General features: G+C 42.5%; 1 protein-coding gene and 1 long non-coding RNA gene across 23 annotated transcripts in view; one reads left to right on the top strand and one right to left on the bottom strand.

Moving 5' to 3' along the window:
• LOC119563837 overlaps nt 1-15,949 on the bottom strand; it is a 55,915-nt gene that overhangs the window by 6,517 nt on the left and 33,449 nt on the right. For all 6 annotated transcript variants that reach the window (XR_006286103.1, XR_006286105.1, XR_006286107.1 and 3 more), the window contains one exon: nt 3,519-3,973. This is a non-coding gene — a long non-coding RNA (uncharacterized LOC119563837). The remainder of the gene's footprint in view (nt 1-3,518; nt 3,974-15,949) is intronic.
• TNC (tenascin C) overlaps nt 1-15,949 on the top strand; it is a 154,475-nt gene that overhangs the window by 113,089 nt on the left and 25,437 nt on the right. For 3 of the 17 annotated variants that reach the window (XM_043530074.1, XM_043530076.1, XM_027819673.3), the window contains 5 exons: nt 3,166-3,585; nt 6,348-6,620; nt 9,408-9,680; nt 11,195-11,467; nt 13,667-13,942. The exons of 5 other annotated variants lie outside the window; for them this stretch is intronic. In XM_043530074.1, the coding sequence (XP_043386009.1) occupies nt 3,166-3,585; nt 6,348-6,620; nt 9,408-9,680; nt 11,195-11,467; nt 13,667-13,942 (1,515 nt within the window). The remainder of the gene's footprint in view (nt 1-3,165; nt 3,586-6,347; nt 6,621-9,407; nt 9,681-11,194; nt 11,468-13,666; nt 13,943-15,949) is intronic. 9 more of the 17 variants (XM_043530080.1, XM_043530081.1, XM_027819669.3 and 6 more) reach the window with 6 other exon arrangements.

The raw sequence follows: 15,949 nt of genomic DNA, 5'->3' as shown, positions 1-15,949 counted from the left end.
AATAGTAGAAAGTAACACTCCCAGCTCTGTACCAAGCACCCAGAGAAATCTGACTTCCAGGCAGGACATTAACGTTCTTCATAGTGAAAGTACTAGTGAGGAATTAAAATGGAATTCCTTTAGAAGGCCCAAGAACATCCATATAGGAAAGAATAGGCTATATTTATAAAACGGACCCCTCCGTTTGAATTTTTTACCCTCAGGATAATAAATATAGGTATTTCACTTTGACAAGGAATTCTCATAGCAATTTATCTGTTGTCCATCCAAATGCCCTTCCATGTGTTTAATTCCTGTGCATTTGCTATTCACTCATCATTCTACTAGGTGACATTCTGTCTGGCTCTCACCCATCCATTCAGAGCTTCTAGTTTGTCTCTCTTTTGTCCAGTTATCTAACTGTTGTTATCTTCACATGTCTCTGCCACACACCCACTTTGTTATTCAACAGTCAAACTGTTACTTACATTTTCTGTTGTCCATTCATCTAGTTGTTAACAATCTCTTATACATTGATAGCTATCTCTAGCTACATTACCTGGATGTTTTCCGTGTATCCAGCTATTTTGCATTTCTGTCTCCGTTCTATGTCTGTACACTAAGCCATTCATTTTTCTATTATGGGTTACTTTGTAGCTAATCAGGTTTTCTCTCTACTTATCATCCATTCATTTCCCCTTTGTGGGTCTTGTTATTAAACCCTCAAACAGTATCCCTAGCTAGTTTTGCAACAAAATGATTGTAAATAATATGACAGTGTAGCTTTACCTGCATGTCATGGGCCAATTTATGCCCTGCAACTCCAACTGAAGTCAGTGGAATCCCATGGGCAAAACTAAGGGCAGCATTTGGCCCAGTACATGTAACCTACTGGTAATAGTTAGATCCAGAATTCAGTACTAGTTGCAAGGGTGTCCCCTTCATGTGAGTTACTCACTGGAGTTATCACATACTCCACCATCCTTCTTTCTATTAGTAGCAGACTGCATGACAAATTAAGTCCCTGCCTGCAAATAATAGAATAAATAATTAAAATGGAGTCATTTTCTGTAGGGCTGGACAGAAAAAAAGGAAGAAAATTGTGACTTTTTTTCCAAAAATTCCCCTTTTTATTTTGGAATTACAAAAATTTTATATTTGGGCAATTGAAAACCTTTGATCAACTTTGAAGCTTCTCCAAACCAATAGGGAAAGGCTAGAATTTTGTCGAAATATCACTGAAATCTTTCCCCTTCTTTTCTGAAATTGTGAAATTTTGTCACATTTCTGAAATTCAGAAATGGTCAACTAGCTCTAATGTTCACCCTGTCCCCTCAGTTATGTGTTTATCTCTGCAGCAAGTGCAAAAGGATGTATAAAATCAGTCTGCCTTTTCCGCTCACATCTTTCCATGCTGTGTGTTCTTTTCTGCACGTCTCCACGATCTCCATTTCAATTTGCATAATGGACCCCATATCTCTATGATAATTTTGCTGTTCCCCCTAATTCTGATGCTCTGTGTATGTATCCAGTGCATGTCTATATAGTTGGATGTACTCTACAATATATGTTAGCTAGTAGCATGCATGTAGAGTGGTCAACATTTAGGCAGCATTTGCCTTCAATTAACACACGCCTCAGATTCTGCTGTTGCCACAAATACTTAGAAAAGAACGGGTGGCAAGTCTTGGCAAAATGCAGCCAGTGTAACAGCAGTTCACAGACTCGTAGGAGGTTAATACTTGATGTTGCATGCTTTTCTCAATTTTTCTCCCCTATGGGTGTCACATGAACATAATGACTCTGATAAAGTCAGTTAACAACTATAGGCTAACTCAGTATCCTCACTGGCAAAATGGGAATTAGTATAGTAGTGCTCATGGTGGGTAATGCACTATCATGGTAATAAAGATACTGTCTTTCATTTATACAGTATATAGGTTCTGGTCTCAGACTGGAGTAAATCAGGTGGAACTCTATCTAAGTCAGTAATAGAGTTACACAGATCCATGACCAGTATGAGTGAATGGCTTCCATAGGCTTTCAGATTTCTTGAAGGTCAGCAGAAAAGTACTTTACATGAGTGCTGGAAATGTATTTTCTAGATATCGCTTTTTCTTTTCTTTTCTTTTTTTTTTTGCTTTTATTTCAAGATGTTTTAATTGTTCTTTCTCTTCTGCAAACATTTTTGTGCTATGCTAGTATTTTGTCAGTTTGGAGACAGATATTGAATCGAGGCTACGTACCCATGCTGATCTGCCTGGTGGTGGAAGGCTGCTCACTGTCTTTTAAATGAATGCCACTGAGACAAGAAAGCAGGGGAGCCCTTTCAGTGTGGAATGATGTGGCTAGTCCACGAATGAAGAGATAATGCTGCATGGCTAATTGAAGTCTCAGAAAAGTTCTCTGCCTGTTGCTCTCCAACTGCGATGGGCGTTCTCTCTTATCTGTGCAATGCTCAGAATCCCAAAGGCTGATTGTGGTCTAAGGCATGTTACTCTTGGGTAGCATGGAAACCCATGCACAGAGCAAGTGCTGGCTCATCTCTTTGTCTTGTGGAGCTCTTTAAAGAAAGAAGGCTCACATTTTATTTTTTTAAGAATGAGGCATGTGTACAGACAGACAACAGCTCCACGTTTGTTTTTCTTCGGGTAGGAAGAAAGTTAGCAATGCTACTGCTATAGCTGAATTCTCAGTCTGTCTTAGATATCTTTGCAGTCCTAGCATGCATTCCATTTCCCGTTTCCATCAGCAGTTTTACCCGTCATATTGTGTGGATAGAAAGCATGTTTAAGAGATTGAGGGCCAATCTCTTAGCCAGTGTAAATCAGCATAGTTCCATGGAAGTCAATGAAGCTATGCTGATTTACATTGATGGCCCTGTATCTCTACTGAAAACTAGTGTCCTTAGATTGCTAGCTATTGTGATTGATGCTCGAGAGCTACCATTGAGTGTGGCTGGTATGAGACTGACATTATGCTTTGTAATGCTTCCTCTGCTTATGACCTGGATTCAGTCTCCAAACAATCAGCTACCCCATCTGCTTTCTCTGTGTCTAGTGATCTTTAATGCAAACTGCAGAAACTAACCATTCTCAGATGTTAGGCATCATTTGGTTTCTTTGCCTTTTATTTTTTTTTTTTTTTTAATAAGGAAAACTTAACTTGTGATTTACCTCTGTTTAGCACATCTAGTCACAGCATCTGGAGAATCAGACAGCGAAACAACACTTAATCCTACCAGCCCAGCACCTACTGAGCTAAGTTACTTAACAAACCCAAGCACTGATTCTCACACTCTGCTTTCAGTACCCACTGATTTTTCCACCCTGGAATTCACTGCCCAACTTCATGACCTTAAAATAACGGGCAGGACTTTCAATAGTTTCACAGTATCCTGGGCAGCACAAGATGCGTTATTTGATCAGTTCTTTATTACCCTGAAAAGCCTGCCCAGTTTAAACAGGACCCAGGAAATCTTTGTGCCCGGAAACCTACGAGAAACAGAATTTATCAATCTCACAGCTGGCACACAATACCTGGTTAATCTCCGTGGAAGCACTCAAGGTCAGCTCTCTCAGTCACTGGATGCTCTAGCTGCCACAGGTATTTTCTATGGATTTTATTATCCATATGTTCTCATTTCTGCTTTGACATTCTGGGTTTCATCTTGTACTGCAGTTCCATTGCAGAAATGCCAGGCTTCATGAGAGATGGCTTCCTTCTGAAACTATTTTCTGCATGGGACAAAACTCCTGTTGCTTTGGAATGAGTTATGTAGCATGGACAGTTCCCCATCCAGCTTTTGAAGGGACGTAGCATTGATTCTCCCTTTACAGATTGCATGCAAAGAGGGGATTCGATGCATCAGCTATTTACAAGACACATGGAAATAGCAGGATATGTGACTGGGTTTTGTTTAGATTGTGATCCAAACAAAAGGAAGATTGCAAGGAGGTAGTATCTGGCAGTGTTTCCATGGAAGTGGTGATGTCTGAAAGGGGGAAAAAAAAAGATTGTAACACATTGTGAGTGGGGATTTTCAGAGTTTTTAAACAGCCTCTTATTTTCCTTTAGCACATTCATTTCTCCTTGAACAATACAACAGTAAAAGGAAACAACCGTATAAACTCTGAGTGCAATTCACTAATGATCAGGTACCGAGATGCAAATGTACAGTTGGAGAAACAGACAATAGACCAGTAATACTCCCTGTCCATGTACCAGTAACAAAATCACTGGTATGGAAATGGCTAGAACAGTCTCATCTTTTTCTACGACGTGTTATATCTTTTTTTTTTTAACCTAAGAAACATCATCTCTTCATCTCACTCCCCATGTCGTTGTCATCTCTGTTGTCATGTATGGTCAAGGCTTTACTGGTGAGGCTGGCTGAGCTCCCCAGCAATTGGAATTGGTGCATTGCATGATTTGTGTATGAGAACAGGAAAGCATGATCGGAGTTGGATGCATTTCCAGATCAGACATGCATGTCCCTGAACAGGAAACTGAAAGGAAAAGTGTTTTTGTGAGCCTGCGTCTTGGCAGAGAATGGAAATTGAATTTTATGTCCAGGGAAATCTGAATGGCTTTTAAGTTGTTATGGCATTTGCAAAATAGATAATGTTTTTCCTTGAAAGACTTTGCTGTGACTTGACTTCTTTTTTGGGGGGGAGGGGGGTGTATTTTGATTTTAAATTAATGTCTTATTTATCTCTACTGCCATCAAATGATCACTGATTTCTTTTCCAGCCTGCATTCTCCCTTTTGCATTATATCATAACGAGTACCTGATCCCTATTTTTGTTAAAACAGCTCTTGCAAAGTTCTTGAGCAGCATTGATTTGAAAAGTTACTCTGTACAGTGTCATCTCTTGAGGGTCAAAGGGAGATGGGAGGCAGCTGGTTGGTGCTTCAGTGGACCTGAGTGATACCACTTTCCTATACAGAGATATAGGGCCTGAGTATTCATAAATCCAGTTAAGTCAATGGGAGCTCCCATTGATGGCTCAGCATTTCTGAAAATTAGGCCCATACTGTATGCATTAGGGCATGTAATACATGCAAGCACACATACACTATGTGCAACCCTTACTTTACATGATAAGCAACTACACAAGTAATCTCATTGGGCCTGGTTCTCATTTACACTAAGGCCCCTTTACACCAACCTGCCTTAAAATGGGTGCACACCTTTAAAGCACCTTACACCAATGTGGCTTAAAGGAACCTTGAGTATAACTGAAAATCAGGTCCTAGTGGAACATCTCTCACGAGTAAGTGCTCAGCAACGTGTGTAAGGGTTGCACAATCAGGCCCTGTCATCATTATTAGGGCTGTTTTACCTTGATTTCAGCCATTGCAAATAAGAGAGAAGAGAGCTATGGAATGAGCCCAGTCCGGAAGTTAGCCACAGATTAAAAGAGGAGATTCCCCATGCGTAACCAACAGATAAGAAGATGCTATTTTCCAGCGTGACTTTGAAGAACGTAATGTCTGTCACTTGTCTTCCCTCACCACAGGAGGGCTTTCTATAGCATGTCCCTGAGATTCTTCTTTTGAAATAATAAGCTTGTCTTTTTAAAGAAGTTATTGTTATCTGCCCTCATTAAACTTGTGTTAACCACAATTAGGGCAAATCTCTAAAGATGGGCATGTACGGGCAAAGAAACCACTATTCATTCTTTGTCATTTTGAATTAGGAATTGATTATTTGAAAACAAACAAAACCAACCTTGCCTCAAGTGGACCCCATTAAAAACATAAACTTCACAGCCCTGGTACTTACGGGAACTTCTGTATCTGTCTAACCTTGGAACAGGAAATACAGCAGTATCACAATCACTTTAGAGTAGCAAACACTGAATTGTTAATGGCAGCTGTAAGATGGTTCTAGAAATACTGACTTGCCTCACAAGGAGGTTTAATTAATGTTTGTAAAACGCTCTAAGCTCCAAAGCTGCTTCCTACATGAAATATTATAGTATTCAAATGATTATTTATTATTGTTGCTCTCTGCTTATTGTACAGCTCTGCATTGCCAAGTCTCAAGGAAGCTTTCCACTGAGTTACCAAGGACAGACATAAATCTAGAAAAAAGAAAAGGGGGACTTGTGGCACCTTAGAGACTAACAAATTTATCTGAGCATAAGCTTTCGTGAGCTACAGCTCACTTCATCGGATACAGACTAATACGGCTGCTACTCTGAAACCTGTCATAAATCTAGAAGTGTGTGTTATAGTGCATCTATAGGAACACTAATTATAACTGAAATTCATTAGCATGGAAAGTCATCAGGTAGCACCCCAATTATTTGTTACTTTAATCTGTAATTTGAGTAACTAATTGACTCTCTGTCCTTATTCAGAGGAGGAACCTGAGCTCGGAAAGTTTACAGTATCGAAGGTTAGCTGGGATGGTTTCCAACTCAACTGGACAGCCGCAGAAGGGGCCTATGAGACTTTTGTCATTCAGGTGCAGGAGCCTAACAATCCAGAAGAAGCTCGGAATCTCACAGTCCCAGGCAGCCTACGCTTTGTGAATGTTACTGGCCTCAAGGCTAACATGCCCTACACTGTCACCCTTTATGGTGTGATTCAGGGCTACAGGACCAAACCCCTTTCTGTTAACACCACAACAGGTACCCTTTCTAATTCAATCATCAGTTTCCATGCTACTTCTTTCTTTGCAGAGAGGCATATAGGCCAGTGCTATTGCAGTGTCCAGTGAGAGCTTGGATGTCTGCACTCTTTTGCATGAGCACCCTTAATCCTCAAGGCTTATCAAAGCTTGGCTGAACATACCATGCCTGGAAATGTCTCGTGATGATCAGATTTTCTAGTGAGAGTCTCAGGGCCACCATGCTGTCATTTGCTTTCAGGAGCTCCCATTTGTCCTTAGAACAACTTATTTTTGCTTATTTTACTCACTTCTCTGGTTGGAACTAATTGCAAGACCCAAATGTCCATTGCACATGATCAGAAAGAGCAGACGTTGTCCTGTGAAAACCTGACTTTATAGCCCAGATATTCAAGGCCATGAGCACTTGTGTTTCTTGGATTCCAAAAGTTATGTTCAAAACAAAGCACAAAAAACAATATGGAATTACTGCTAATAGGTGATCTCATCTATTGGGCTGTTAACCAGTATGAATCTGTTACTGCTCTCACAATGTGTAAATCAGGAGTAACTCCACTATAGTCAACAGAATTACACCGGTGTAAAGCTGGTGTAGGTGAGAGGAGACTCAGGTCTTACACAACCAAAAATTGCGTAAAATTATCAATAATAATGAAAGTAATTTGTATGACTCATCTCTACACCTTTCATTGATATGCATTCACCTTTCACTGATGTAAATATGGTATCTGGGTTGATGAAAAGTAGAGATGGGCACTAGTCTCCACATTCATAACCAGATCTTGCATCCCTCAAAGATGTTCCATGGTTTTGGTTCAGACCTATCTCTCATAAATAAAAAATAACATTGTTTTAATGATCTACAAAACTCTAAATAATTAACCCTCAGATATAGAGAACCTAGACCATGTGTTCCATCTGCCCAGTCAGATATTTGATTTTCTTTCCCTTCCAATTTGGATTTTGTCCCTCATCTTCACCTTGCAGATTTTTTTTTATTTGCACTACCTGCTCTGTACTTGCAATGGATTGCAGCCACTCTCATTTGGCTATGCCTTAGGAGTATATCTCCTGCAACCCAGTGCACTTCTACTGTAACAAGTCAAATATATCCTTCCTTGGATTGTTCCATGCCACTGCCACTTTTAGATACTCAGAAAGACTATAATTAATGGGGCTTTCTATATCTCATTTACTCAGTGACAATGGCTGTGACACAGTGGCTTTTCCTTCAGATGCACTAGTGATCTGTTTCAGACAGTATTCACAGGACCCTTCCTTAAAGTCCTTTGTAACCTGCTGCAACTTCTCTCTAGCTTGGAGGATGGCTCAGATTTACTCTTGTTTGCTCTCTCTGAGCACATTTTATCCAGCAGCTAGAAGGAACTAGGAAAATTTATAACTGAATTACAGAAATGAGGATGTACTGTTTGCTTTTTGCGGTGGTGCATTACGTGGCTTGGCTTGGCTAGAGTGGTTTTTATGACATGAATTGCTTGCTTTGCGCTGTATACTGCCATTGACTTTTCACTAAAAGCTTCCATCAGGAGTTCTGAGTATGGGTTGATATCGGATTATAGTCTAGTCACAGTGGACATAAATCTCCTTGAGGTGGAGAAAGTAATCTTTAGGGGGTTAAAAAGAAAACAGACCCCAACTCAAGCCTGGACAGCTACACTGCTATTTTTAGCACTGTAGAGCAAACCCAAATCTGTAGACTCGGGCTCTGAGACTCGCTGCCACGGATTTCTGCTTGCCATGTAGCCATACCAACAGTGTCCTGCCGAAGTGTGGCTTAGCCATTGCTCAGTCTCTGTTAGTTTATTGGAAACAGCAGATGACACGCTCCTGGGGTTTTCCCTTCTATTTCAGTCACACTCACCACTTGGCTTTTCAAGACTTTTCTTTCCAGGGGATTTTCCATTGTCAGAATGTTTCGTGCCTTTTGGGGGCCTGTCAGGGATGTCTGCAGAAGGGAAGGAAGCCCCAGGGAGCTACCACAGCTTTGTACTTTGGGTCAAGCTCCAGGACTAGATGCCAACTTTTGTGTGTTTTAATCGGGAAGGGAGAGAGGAAAAGCTCAAATGAAACTCGACCCTTTTTCCTTGACCAAGCCATGGATCTAGTTTCAGCGTATCTTAAAACAGTGAAGTGTATTCTCCAGGTCTTTAAGGCCCTTGGTGTGTTCTTACACAACTGCTTTCATGCTCAGACCTCAACGGGTACGTCTACACTGCAGTTGGGAATGTGATTCCCAGTATTGGTAAACAGACATGTCCTAGCTCGGCGTGAGCTAGCACACTAAAAATAGCAGAGTGGCAGGGGGTAGCATAGGTGAAGGCTTGGGCTAGCCATCCAAGTAGGTACCCAGAGGGTCCAGGTGGGTTGGTATTCAGGTGGCTAGCCTGGGCAGCTGCCGATGCTACCCCGGCTACACTGCTCTTTTTAGCACACTAGATTAAGTAGAGGTAGTGTGTGTCTGTCTACCTGCGCTGGGGAGCATGGTCCCAGCTGCAGTGAAGACATACTCAAGGATGCTTGGCTGCGCTCAGAAGCATGGACATCCATTGCAGTCTTACAGCTTTCATTTATGCAGCACTGTTAGACGCTTTCTCTTTTTGACATTCTTTCCCTTAGCTCATGTCCGCTTGCAGCAACCTGTTATTCGAACCCTCCATTCCTCTTTTCAACGTAGAACACTGGTAGCTGCAGATGCAAGCACAGCATTTCTGAACATACGGCTTCAGAGGGGGCATCTAATTCTCACTCCTTTTGTTTTCCTCTTTAGCAGCAGAACCCGAAGTTGGTGAACTAACGGTTTCCAGCATTACCCCTGAAAGCTTCAACCTTTCCTGGACAGCCACAGATGAGGCCTTCAAGACCTTTACCATTGAAATTATTGATTCTAGCAGGTTACAGGAGCCCATGGAGTACAACATTTCAGGCAACTTAAGGACTGCTCATATCTCAGGGCTTTCCCCCAAAACTGATTTTATTGTCTACCTCTCTGGGAGCACGCATGGTTTCCGCACAAAGGCAATAAGTGTTGCAGCTACTACAGGTATATAAACCTACCTCACATACTCACTCCGCTTTCTCCGAACTCTTCTTTACAGGACCTTACCTTTCCCCCACCCTTACCTTCCCCAGCCAACCCCCCGGCACCAAATCCTCTACCTCCCCCTACAACGCCTTCTGATGAAGAGCTGCAGGCGTTATTTTAACCTGTACAATTATGTTTAACCCGCCTGTCCAGTGCAGGGAAAGGTCATCACGGCGATGAGGGATGTTCTTATTCACAACAGAAATAATCAGCTTTCTTTCCTCTCGGCTCCATCCGAGCAGGGGCAGCTTCTGGTAGAGAACCCCAACAAGTTTGCTCAGGGGCTGAGCATGGAGCCAATACTTCTCTAGGCACCCCTCAGTGCGGCAACATGTGTTCGTACCTGTTACGTTGCATTTAGGGGGGTTATTCAGATGTATAGGCAAAGCTTTTTCTTCTTTTTGAATGGGGTTTGGGTGAAACTGACTCCACGGCAGAGGAATTATGTAAGGCCGACGCCCTATTTTAATCCCATTTAAGATTTAATCCCATTTAAGACCTCAGATTAGGTTTTACATGGGACTGAAGTGGTTCACGGCCCTGGGCTGGCTGGCTGCATCGGTATGGATTTTATTCTTAGCACCTAGAACAGCTTGAAGTTTCACATCTGGATCTCTGTAGCACAGCCATTCCAAGGAAAGAAGGAATCCTATTGTATGTGCGCAAAATTAAATTAGAAGTAGAAAACCAGCAAATTACAAAGTAGATGGATTACTCAAGGGAGGGTTCTGTATCACATGCAGTAATCTTTTATTACCCATATTGACTCCATTCATATGACCTCATATGCAAATGGTTCTCTGCTAGGGTGACCAGAGGGCAAGTGTGAAAAATCAGGACGGGGGTGGGGGGCAATAGACGCCTATATAAGAAAAAGCCCCCAAAATCGTGACTGTCCCTATAAAATCGGGACAGCTGGTCACAAAGTTATCTCAAAACAAGGTGCCTACATTAATTTGGTGAGAGATTATACAAGTAATGCAGGTTATATCTCCTCACAGATTGCAAGGACTAGTCCGTGCTTTATCTTAAAATCCGTATAAGTTGGAGGAATTGTAACAAGGTGATGCTGCTGCTGACATGACTGACAGACAGTTCTATGGAACTTTAGGATGCCAGTCGCAGTTCAGCATAATATGAAGTATCTGTGATCAAGTCAATAGCAGATACATTTGTAGGTGGGGAGTGGTATCCTGGCAGAGGGATGAATTAGGGTTTCTCAGCCTGGGGATCATGACCCCCAGCAGGATTGCAAACAGGTGTCAGTGGGTCAAAATCATGCTGCCCATCTCATTCTGCTAAATGAGAGGGGGATCCTGGTGAGCTTTTGGCTAAGATGACAGGGGTCATGGTGCAGAAAATGTGATTAAATAGGTCTTTTCCATTTCTGACTCCTCTGACATTGATTTTATTTGATTTTATTTTTGGTTCTAATAATTCCGACACATTTCCATTTGTTTTTCTTCCTCTAGTAGACGAACCTCTCCTTAGCAAACTAACTGTCTCAAACGCTACCTCAGACAGTGTGTCCCTCACATGGGAAGCTCAGGATGCTGCCTTTGATCGCTTTGTTTTAGAAGTTATAAACTCTGACTTGCCTTTGGATTCCCTGGTGCACACAGTGCCAGGGGCCTCACGGAGTTTTGTAATCACCAACCTAAGAGCCACCACTAATTACACTGTCCAACTGCATGGTCTAGTTGATGGCCAAGGTGCTCAGACTTTGACAGCACTGGTTACCACAGGTATTTCACCTTCCAGATTTACTTTTTCTATTCTTTCTTTTCTTATCCACCAAACTGCTCTAGAACGTGGCTCCAAAGAGACCTCACTTTTCCTCATCTAGATGACCCTTGTTAGTAAATTACAGGAAGGGTCACTATGGGGACAGGTTGGAATAAGCTGAATCCGAGACTGCTTTGAAAGAAGCGGATCTGGGACCTTGGAAATGGCTGAAAAGTGTCCCCAGAATTAAGGAAGCACAATGCTAAACCTTTGGTTTATTTATATATACACTTATCTGCAAACTCTCTGTATATATAACTAAATTGCTCCAGATGATTCTCTGGAACATCTTTGCATTTGACTTTGAACACTCTTTGTGTTCATTCCACACGCTCTCTCTTCATTTGCCTGTGATCTTTCTTATCACGGGAATGGGCACTGTGTCTGTGTCATACCAGAAAGGCAACTGCATGCCATTTTGGTTCTTTGTTTGTAAAAGTCAAATGTCTCTCATGGCATTTGTATCTTTTACTGGTGCTTTGGGTAGCATGTTAAATGACCAACAGGAACTGCATGGTGTGGTCCAGTTATTCAGTGCTGGTACCAAGAGTTTTTTCTGCCTGGCATCTTTCCACATCCCCCCAGCAGTGAGCTGGGATTGAAAAGGAAGTCCATCCCTTCTTGATGTTCGGCCCCGTACACTCTCACTTGCACGGTTGCCAGTGAGTCTTGTAGGGGAATGGGCACCACAGTGCCTTGCGGTGGATGCCAGAGCCTTTCCAACACTGGTGGAGACTACAGGATGTTGGGAACTCACTAAGCCTTGCCTGGAGAGAGATTTTCAACTTGTGTTGCATGTAGTAACCTTTGAAATCTGGATGCCATGTCGTGGGCCTGCCTGAGCTCGGTGGGAATGGCATGTGAAGGAATGTGCCCGTTTCGGGTTCAGGGTGGAAAGGACTGTTCTCTACAACCTGCATGCAGGACTGACAGCGCCGTGCCTGGTTTCACCACGTTCTCCCTTATGTATGTTTGCATCTTGAATACTTTTTGATCTCCTCCGCCATCTCCCCAGGCACCGAGCTCACGCCATGACAACCTCATTACTGACCATGCTGGCTCTGCTGGTCACTAGATGGCAGCATGATGACAGTCCCAGCATGCATCCTTAATTGGGGTCACTGAGACGTCCCTGCTCCTGGACTAGACCAAGGCAGCAGTGTGGATAGGGAACAAACTCTTCTGGCCCATTTAATCTAAGTCTTGGGTGGGTAAATTGCGGTAACTTGCGTCAGTTCATATGTCAATTAATTATAGGTCTCTCTCTGTTCTTTAATTGTTCTGTTGTTATGATTATGTCCCCCAGAGTGAGTCACTTAACCAATAACTCCCCCTGAATATCACTGACTCCATTTAACCAACACTTTCATGTCCCCAAAACATTTTAACAAATGGGGTTTAAATAGACTCTTCATTGTTGAATTATGTGAAAGCTGGATGGATTTGGCTCCAATTTCCAAAGTTATTCCTTTGAGGATGAGAATGAAATTTATCCCAAAAGGGAATATTTTTCCCTAAGAAGAATTATAAAGGCCTGAAAAAGGGGGTTGCAGTGATCTTGTGTCCTCCATTCAGTGGTCCACAGTGTGACCTAGTGGATAGGGTGCTGCCACTGGCCTGCTGTATGAGCTTGGGCAAATCACTTCACTCATTTGTGCCTCAGTTTCCCCATCTGGACAGTGAAGATAATGATGCTGACCTTGTTGGTAAAGCACTTTAACCTGAAGTGTGCCATACCTTAGAGCTGGCCTTCTGCAAAAGTAAAGTCTTGGTTCAGATCTGTGCAGTCGTTGAGAGCCTAATTTTCAGAGGTGCTTAGCATCTGCAGTTCCCTTGAACTTCATGAGGAGTTGTGTGTGTTTAGCACCCCTGCAAATCAGGCCCACGGTTAGGCGAGACAATTGAATCTATTTACCAGTAAACAAAAAAGAGCAAGAAAAAATTAAAACTAATAAACACCTGCAAGAGGTTAAATTGGAAGCCCTTGTCAATGGCTATTTGTAATGCCCAGCTCCTTATTTCTTCAGCCATTGCTCAGCAGATGGTAAAGGCTGGCGATGTTGCTCTATACCCTTAAATAGCCATAACTCTCTCCTGCTTCTAAGCACTGCCCTCCTCTAAGTAATGCTTTCTCTTCACCTGTGTTCCTTTTCCTTCAGAGGCCAAGCCACAGCTGGGCACGCTCACACTCACAAACGTTACCCCCGACAGCTTCAACCTCTCATGGACCGCGAGAGATGGGCCTTTTGCAAAGTTTGTTATAAATGTTAGAGATTCCTATGCAGCCCACGCGCCGCAGGAGCTTACGGTGTCAGGAGGGGCCCGCAGCGCTCGCATCTCAGGCCTGGCAGATTACACTGGCTATGATATTAACATTCAGGGCACCACCAATGCAGGGGTCCACACAGAGCCCCTCACTGCTTTTGTCATGACAGGTACCCGTTTAAAGGCTGCTGCTTTGTGTGTTTGTTTTTTGTAAAAAAAAAAAAAAAAAGAAAAAAACATTGATTAATGTGCAGGAAAGGAGAGAACTGTGACGGTTGTTTCTCTGTGAAACTGAGTAATGTTGACACTTAAAGAGATCATCCATTTTTAGGGCGAGGGAGGGGAGAACTGTTTCAGGTGAATTAAGAACCCATCCAAATCTTTACTCCTAACTTCAGCTGCAATTAACCTCCCTCACCGAGCTTTGAAAAAATAAGGTTAACTTCATGGGCTCATTTATCTAACCTGAATGCCTTCTAGGCCTCATTTCAACTCTTGGATATTTAGAGCAGCCCTGGCCTTTAAAATTCCACCTGTCCTGCTGGGTCAGTTCCACTGATTAACTCTAATCATCTGTGAGATGGGCATCTCCTTTCTGCACGACACGTGGCAATTGAAAGGGCCAGGACTTCAGGCACCCTTTTGCCTATTTGAACCTCTACATGTGGCAGTAAGAGAAGACGTCAAGATTCAGCCCATTTCTGTTGCTGTTTCACTCTTTACTCAGATCAGATCTAATATAATAACCTGGCAGTCATGCATGAATGATCGTGCTGCCTGCAGTCCATTTATACTCCTTGAAGACTAAGCATTCCTTGCACATCATATTACAATAACAGAGGCTGTCACTACAGCTTCTCTCCATTCTTTGTATGCTTTGCCTCGACCAAACAGCCGTCCTGCATGTGCTTGCATCCAGAAGCTCATGTCTCATTAGCTTTCCTTTTCCTCCTCACTCCAGTAATACACAGAGGTAACACCATCTGCAAAGGCACTATGCTAGGGTAGCCTCCCTTAAATAAAGCAGTCTGCACATGCACTTCACTGAAGTCCCAAGGATGCTGACTGTGACCTCCCGCCCTGATGATAGCGCGTTACAAATGAACCAACGTTTGCCTTCTCCAGTCCTGTTCTTTGCTTCTCCAAAGTACAGATGCTTCCCTATAGCAAATGTGGCATTGCTGTATTTGAAGGCAAGTTTCTCAGATCTGGGTAAGCATGCTATGCTTCCTGCAAGCCAACAAATTCTTGTCTGCCTGTAGTTCATGTAAACCTGTTTCTAGAAAATAATTTCAATGTTTCAGATCCTTTATTTATTTATCAAGGCTCCAGCAAAGCAAACCCATGAGGGGTTGGATCCAGTATATCTTGGGGATGCTCAGTAGGAGATTAGTGTAATTCCCTTAAACCACTCTGCCATGCTGTCTGCACCATGACCATGAGTGCCAGAGTGTCAAGAAGCAGGGCAGAGACCCCGAACTGCTTGTATGTTCTATGCTTAGATTTCACCGACTCAGTAAAAGTATGAACTCCTAACTACAGTAATAGTTTTACCATGGAGTCACAGACAGTCCCCTTGGGCATTCCAGTCTATTTTGCAACCCAGGCAAGCTGGACTGGGTGACAGTTGGTTGCTATACACCTTAGATCACAAAATATTCACGTTACTCCCATTCCCAAAGGACCAGTCACTTATCCTAGGTCAATTTGTACCTTAGATCTAACACCAAAGACATCACTTGTAGCCAATCCTATAGTCAACTATCTAAGGATTTATTAACTAAGAAAAGAAACGAAAGAGTTATTACAAGGTTAAAGCAAAAAGAAAAGGAGTACTTGTGGCACCTTAGAGACTAAAATTTATTTGAGCATAAGCTTTCGTGAGCTACAGCTCACTTCATCGGATGCATGCAGTGAGCTGTAGCTCACGAAAGCTTATGCTCAAATAAATTTTAGTCTCTAAGGTGCCACAAGTCCTCCTTTTCTTTTTGCAGATACAGACTAACACGGCTGCTACTCTGAAACCTGTCATTATGCAAGGTTAAAGTGGGCAAATGTGCACACAAATGAGTTACAGTCTATGGTTTCAGAAGGTGACACCGTTGTAGTAATCTGTCAGCTCTGAATGTCTTTTAGGACTAACCCAGTTTGACCCTGGGGACCTCTGCTTCTCTTTT

This window comes from Chelonia mydas, chromosome 16 (assembly GCF_015237465.2).
Source record: "Chelonia mydas isolate rCheMyd1 chromosome 16, rCheMyd1.pri.v2, whole genome shotgun sequence".
Lineage (NCBI taxonomy): Eukaryota > Metazoa > Chordata > Testudines > Cheloniidae > Chelonia > Chelonia mydas.
Note: the sequence above shows the minus strand (reverse complement) of the source record. Positions and strands in the feature narration are given on the sequence as shown.